Here is a 5,901-nt window from a genome sequence, read left to right on the forward strand (position 1 = left end):
GTGCTGGACATACTGGAGGGTTCCTGCGGAGGAGAGGTACCCTGGGCTCTCGTAGCTCTCCTCAATCCAGCCACAGAGCCATAGAGAGGAATCTCCTGCTCTGAGCAGATGAAGGGTGCAGAGGGCACCAGGGCAGGGTCCCAAGCACTGAAGCTGGCAGATTCCTGGTGTGCTGCATGGCTTACAGTTGTCTGCTTGGCTCAAACAGTGTGGTGCCTGCACCAGCCTGCCCTGGGAGCCTCAAAGCCCGTGTGTCGGTGAGCACACCGTCTTTGCAGCCTGGCCAGGTGCAGGAGAGGAGCGGAGTTGGGGGCGTGGGGAGTGTGATAAGGTGAAGGACCAGCTTGTGGGCTGCAAAAGCTAAGCTGTAGTTACTGGTGTGGCTGTAGGGCTGCTCTGAAGTGTCTGGTCAGCGAGACCCTTACAGTGACATGATCCCCCATACTTGAGTTATCTGCTGCAAGACCCACTTGGGACAGGGTAGTAAGTGCTGGCTCTGCAGGGATGTGGGAGTAGATGATTGCTTCATCTCTCACTTTCTAGCTCTGAGATCATGTGGGGATGTTTTCTTGTTGGGAAGCTGAGGCTGGCATTCTGCCCTGACCTTGCCAGCAGCTTGCTCGTTTCTGGTCAGGGTTGACAGCCCATGGAGCCCTTCATCTTGCTGCTGTGATCGGTGCTTGTTCTGCAAATCCCCAATACTTGAGTTACCTACTACCAGCCCTGCTTCTCTCTCCGCCTCAGCAGCATGGGCTGACAGTGGGCCATGAGGATGCTGCTGCAGGGTCCCAGCCCTGGACTGCACGGAGCTATGGATGCGCTGCTTGCTTCAGGAGCAGTGAGCCCTGCAGAGAACTGGCTGAGGTGGCTCGTCCCAGCCTTGCAGGGAACAGAGCTGCTTTTTCAGGGAAAGGGGAAAGGCAGGGAAAACAGCTGGCAGGCAGGCAGGCTGTGATCAGGGTGCTGTGTCTGACGGTGAGCAGGACACCTTGCTGACCTGACCTGTGTCCAGCCCTTGCTGGGGCTAAATGATGGTACAGCAGTGCCTGTCCCAGTACCATCTAGTTCAGCCTGGTGCCAGCTGTCCCAGCAGCAGTTGTCCTGGCATTTTACCGCCTGGGCACCAGCTTGGCCCAGTGCAGGTTTCTCCAGCCCATACAGTGGGGAAGGAGCTGGTTGTAGTGTCTGGCCTTGTTCACTGACCACCAGCTTGTGTGTGCAAGCAAAATGCTTCTTTCTCAGCTGCAGAAGCAACACCCACACCTCACCCACCCATGGCCAGGTACCTCCTAGGGCACTGCACCCCCTTGAAAACCATCCTTGTTTCCTCCTATGAACAAACAACACTGTGGGAGTTGCTCATCTGTGCACGGGAAAAGGGCACGGCTGAGCTGAACCGTGTCAGTGACCAGCTGCTGGCCTGGGCCAGAGCTGTCAGCATAGGACCCCACCACAGGAATGCTGGGTTTCCCAGAGTTGGAACTGTCATGGGGCTGTGGTCAGCCAGGTACTGCTGTCCTATAAGGCTGGATCCCCATCCCAACATCTGGCAGAAAGAAAGCACGCATGCATGTCAAACATAATATATTTATAGCAAAAATAGGCTTTTTCTGTAGCTTCCATACACAAGGTTTTCTCCCCGTACATTTATGCAGTAAACAGGTTGACTGAAGCAGCGTGTGCTGGGCTGACTCCACAGCTGCCCTTGCTTCAGGCTCCCACAGAGCATGGGTGGCCCCATTCCCCTTCCACGGCTGCTCTTCGGAGTCTGCGCTGGATCCCTCGTACCTCCCCAGCCAGGGGCTGCAGCATGGGCAGGGGGGAGCGGTGCTGCATGCTCCTGCCCACCGGGGAGGGGGCAAGGCTGGGGCACGGGCTGTCTCTGTTCAAACCGAGACAAGCCCAGGGCATCTCCCCAGCCCAGGTTCAAGGAGAAGCTTGCCGTAGCTCGCCAGTGCCGGCCACGGGCTCCTCCACCGTGCCATGAAGCAGCAAGTGACTGGGTACAGGACCTCAGCCCTTTCATGGTGGTGAGACACAAGCAACATGAACCCAAGGAGCCTCCCTTGTTCCTGCTGCCCCTCCGCTGATGGGAGGCAGAGGAGGGGCTTTGGGACAAGGTCCCTGCAGAACCCTCCAGAGCCCGAACACTGTCAGAGCCCTTCTCAACCCGCTGTCAGAGAAAGCAGAGCGCTAAGATGCCCTGCCAGCAAGAGCTTCACAGTTTGGAGTGTGCCTGGGTGGATGCTCGCCCACCCCAGCGGGGTTTGGCACATAGACCTAAAGGGCAGGACACGTCGGCAGCAAGCGCAGCCCCTTTCCATCCCGGAAAGGACCCTTGCTCGAAGCCAGCGCTCCTCCCTGCCCGACCATGTTAACTCGGAATGCTGCACTGCACCCGTGGGCTGCCGGCACTGTTCCCGAGCGAGATGCATCACCCCCGCGATGCAGGGCAGGTGCAGCAGCACAGGGAAGGAAGCCAGCTCTCCCCTCTGCCCTCCCTACAGCGGCCAAGGCTCCCGCAGCAATGGGCAAGGAGCTTCTGCTCACGGGGGAGCATCCCTCTAAACCGGCCCCGGGCCCTCCCACCTCCCTCCCCCCCTGCATCTTTGGCAGTCCTCCTTCGACACATTCAAGTCTCCAGCATCACACCAACATCTCAGCAGCACGGACTTGCCTCACAGCTTGGTAATTGCACGTAACAGGGCCACTCGGCGAGCCCCACAAGGAGGAGGGGGGGAAGGGAACAAGACAGTCAAGTAAACTAAATTGAGTACTCCCTCGCCGTCCGTCCCAGTGCCATGGGTCAGGCACGAGTCCAGGGAGAGAGGGTGCTGCCCGGCCCTGCCGCAGCACAGCTCCCCCCTCTCTAGGAGATCATGTACTGGGTGATGGCCTGCAGCGCGTACAGCAGCTCTGCCTGCATGCGGGCTTCCAGGATGAGCAGGTTCACGTGCACCTAAAGGAGAAGCAAGAGAGGTTCAGGCAGCTGCAGTGGTGCAAGCAAGTCCTCACCCAGGCTAGCGAGTTGGTATGGGACAAAGTGCCACCCGTTTTTCCAGCAGCTGTGCTTTCCCTCTCCTGGTCCTGGAGGCTGTGGCTGCCTCCTAGAGCCACGTGCTGGGGAGTCCCTGGCACACTCGACACCAGCACGCCGGGCTGGGGCTGGCACGGTGCCTGCAGCTCACAGCAGCCGCTCCTGCGAGTTACGGACAGACCAAGGGCTTTTCTGGAGCCACACACCAACGGAACCATGGAGATCCTCACACTGCTGGTGGCTCGTGTGCTCCTCACGCTGCGGGCAGCCCCACGCCACACTAAGCCCAACTCCTTATCAACAGCCAGTTTTCATTTCTGCCCCCCGCCACCTGCCTCGGACTGGTTTGGTGGCTCAAAGGTTTGCCATGCGCCCCTTGAGGCACCTCAGCCTGCAGTCCCTGCCTGCTCCCAGCCCCCCTGCAGCCAGTCTGAGCCAGGGGCTAGCCGTCCCACCTTTTCACTGTGCTTGAACTGCTTCCAGAACCTGTCAAACATTTCTAGGTTTGTCTTCTCTGGGTAGCAGGTTACAGTTTTAATGTAAACTTTGAGCATTCGCTCCAGGAGCTGATTCACTTCTGCGTAGTCGTAGTCGTCGTACCTGCAGGGAGCACAGGGGCGAGTCACGGCCAGCACTGTGTCCCTGCAAAGCACCTCGCCGGTGGTCTGCCCGGGGCATGGCACAGCCACGGGGCAGGGGGACACACGGCAGTGACCACCAGGTACTGTAGCCCCATCCCCAAAGTGTCCTGCCCTGGCCAAAGAAGCTGAGCATCTCTTCCCTTCCTGGCCCAACATCCAGGCAGGTGATTCAACGCCATCTTTTTTCCAAGCCCATCTGCCAGGCAGTCCCAGTGCCCTACCCTCCTCCCGCCTGGGGCAGCTTGGTTTTCCCTCCTGGACCTTGAGGTTGGTTTCCCTACCTAATGCCAAACATGCAGTGGACGTAGTTCCAGATGCCACGCTTGAAAACGGAGGGTTCGCAGCCCTGACGCTTGGCCATGGCGCTGCTTTGCAGACTGTCCACCATCCGAAACTTCTCATCCAGGAGATAGCCGATGTCCGAGTAGAGCCGGTTGACCAGCGAGAAGCCATGGTCTTCCCAGGAGTAATCCTGCTGAGCACAGCAAGAGGCTTTCGCCACCGCAAAAGGGAGCCCGGGGCACGTTCCCAGGAAGAAAGAAGGGCTGGAGAACTCAAGACGCAGCAGAATTCAGTAGGTTTGCTCTGGGGGAGCCTCATCCCCAAACCACATCATCCCTCATCAGGCAGCTTTTGAATGATTTTGACCCTTGCCTCTGTGAGGGGGATTTGAAAAACTTGGCAGCCCTTGGTCACCTCCCTCTCTCCAACCCTAGTGGGATGGGTTGCTTCTAGGAGCTGAGCTTCCCTGCTCAGGCATTTTGCAGAAGCAGCTGTCACCAGATCCAGGCTGCACGGGCTCCCTGGCAACTGACCACTCCGCACCAGGAGCGGAGGAGAGGCAGCAGCCCGGGCCGAGAGAGCAGGAACCTCACCTGGACTCTGAATACCTGCGTCTGATCCTCATCGCGCCGGGCAAAATCCTGGTATCCAAAGTCAGGGTCCTGCATGTAGCACGCAAGGTTGGTGGCACCGGTGACTTCCCCATCAGCATCTGCGAGAGGGGAGAGCCCCGCGGACGGGTCTGAGCGATGATCAGCTGTCTTGCTGCACCTCTTTGGGAAGTGCCACTGCCATCTTCCCACCTGCCAGCCTCCCAAGAGCCCCTCTCCCAACCCTACATCACAGAAAACATGAGCACAGACAGACGAGGGCCTGTAGTGACAGGACAAGGGGTAACGGGTTTAAACTGAATGCGGGTAGCCTTAGCTTGGATGTCAAGAGAAAATGCTTCATCGAGAGGGTGGTGAGGCACTGGCACAGGTTTTCCAGAGAAGCTGCGGATGCCCCATCCCTGGAAGTGTCCAAGGCCAGGCTGGATGAGGCTTTGAGCAACCTGGTCTAGTGGAAGATGTCCCTGCCCACGGCAAGGGGATGGGACTGGATGGGCTTTAAAGTCCCTTCCAACCCAAACCGTTCTATGGGGGAGCAACACCCAGGTACACCACAGGAACTCCCATTCCGCACACCCACCTCTGCCCCCTGCCCCTCACCTTCCTCTCGGTCTTGCTGCAGCAGCCTCATCTCCTCCCTGCCCTCGGTCTCCACGTGGATCCGCTGCATGCGTTCCCGGAGGGAATCCAGCTCCATGCAGGAGTCCAGGGACTGCAGAGACACAGGCTCGGGGGTGAGGGCAGCAGTCCCGGCTGCACCCTTCACCCCACACGGACCCACCCCCAGGGGCTCACCCGCTTGCGGTTGATGCGCAGCAGCTCCTGGCTGCAGCCGTTGCTGGCGGTGGCTTCGCAGAAGCACTGGTTCCCGGGCGACAAGGGCTTCAGCGAACCTCGGCCCCCCGGGCCCTCATCCTGCTCGCAGCCACAGCCGAAGACAAAGCTGGCGAGCGCGTGGCAGTGCGCCAGGAGGACGACGGCGTGCACCAGCTCTGCCAGCGACCAGCTCCGCTCACTGATTTTCAGCAGCTTCTGCAGGACACAGACAGACCAGTGATACGACGTAGGCAAGCGGGCAGGGAGCCCACACCCCGTCGGGACGCTGCCATCCCCACCACCACCCCAAGTCCTCAGCTGCAAACGCCCCCCGGATACCTCGATGTGCTCCTTGGTGATGAGCCACGGCCGGTGTGCCAGGATCTTGTTGATCTCGTTGAGGTTGCGGAGTTTAGGGGGGATGAAGTCGAGGCCGCGCAGCCATTGGGGATCGCCACCCACCCGCAGGAACTGCAGCAGATGCAGGTTCACCAGGTACCGGCACTGGTGCCGG

The 5,901-nt window shown here is 59.6% G+C and overlaps 1 protein-coding gene across 1 annotated transcript in view; it reads right to left on the reverse strand.

Annotated features, from left to right (window-relative positions):
* Positions 1-2,673: 2,673 nt before the first annotated feature.
* SESN1 (sestrin 1) overlaps positions 2,674-5,901 on the reverse strand; it is a gene marked incomplete at its 5' end in the record, with an annotated part of 3,546 nt that continues 318 nt past the window's right edge. The window contains 7 exons of the mRNA XM_010155035.1: positions 2,674-2,959; positions 3,493-3,637; positions 3,960-4,150; positions 4,554-4,672; positions 5,172-5,283; positions 5,367-5,603; positions 5,727-5,901. The exon at positions 5,727-5,901 is cut by the window's right edge and continues 2 nt beyond it. Of these exons, the coding sequence (XP_010153337.1) occupies positions 2,870-2,959; positions 3,493-3,637; positions 3,960-4,150; positions 4,554-4,672; positions 5,172-5,283; positions 5,367-5,603; positions 5,727-5,901 (1,069 nt within the window). The remainder of the gene's footprint in view (positions 2,960-3,492; positions 3,638-3,959; positions 4,151-4,553; positions 4,673-5,171; positions 5,284-5,366; positions 5,604-5,726) is intronic.

Source organism: Eurypyga helias, unplaced genomic scaffold, assembly GCF_000690775.1.
Source record: "Eurypyga helias isolate BGI_N326 unplaced genomic scaffold, ASM69077v1 scaffold35077, whole genome shotgun sequence".
Classification (NCBI taxonomy): Eukaryota; Metazoa; Chordata; class Aves; order Eurypygiformes; family Eurypygidae; genus Eurypyga; species Eurypyga helias.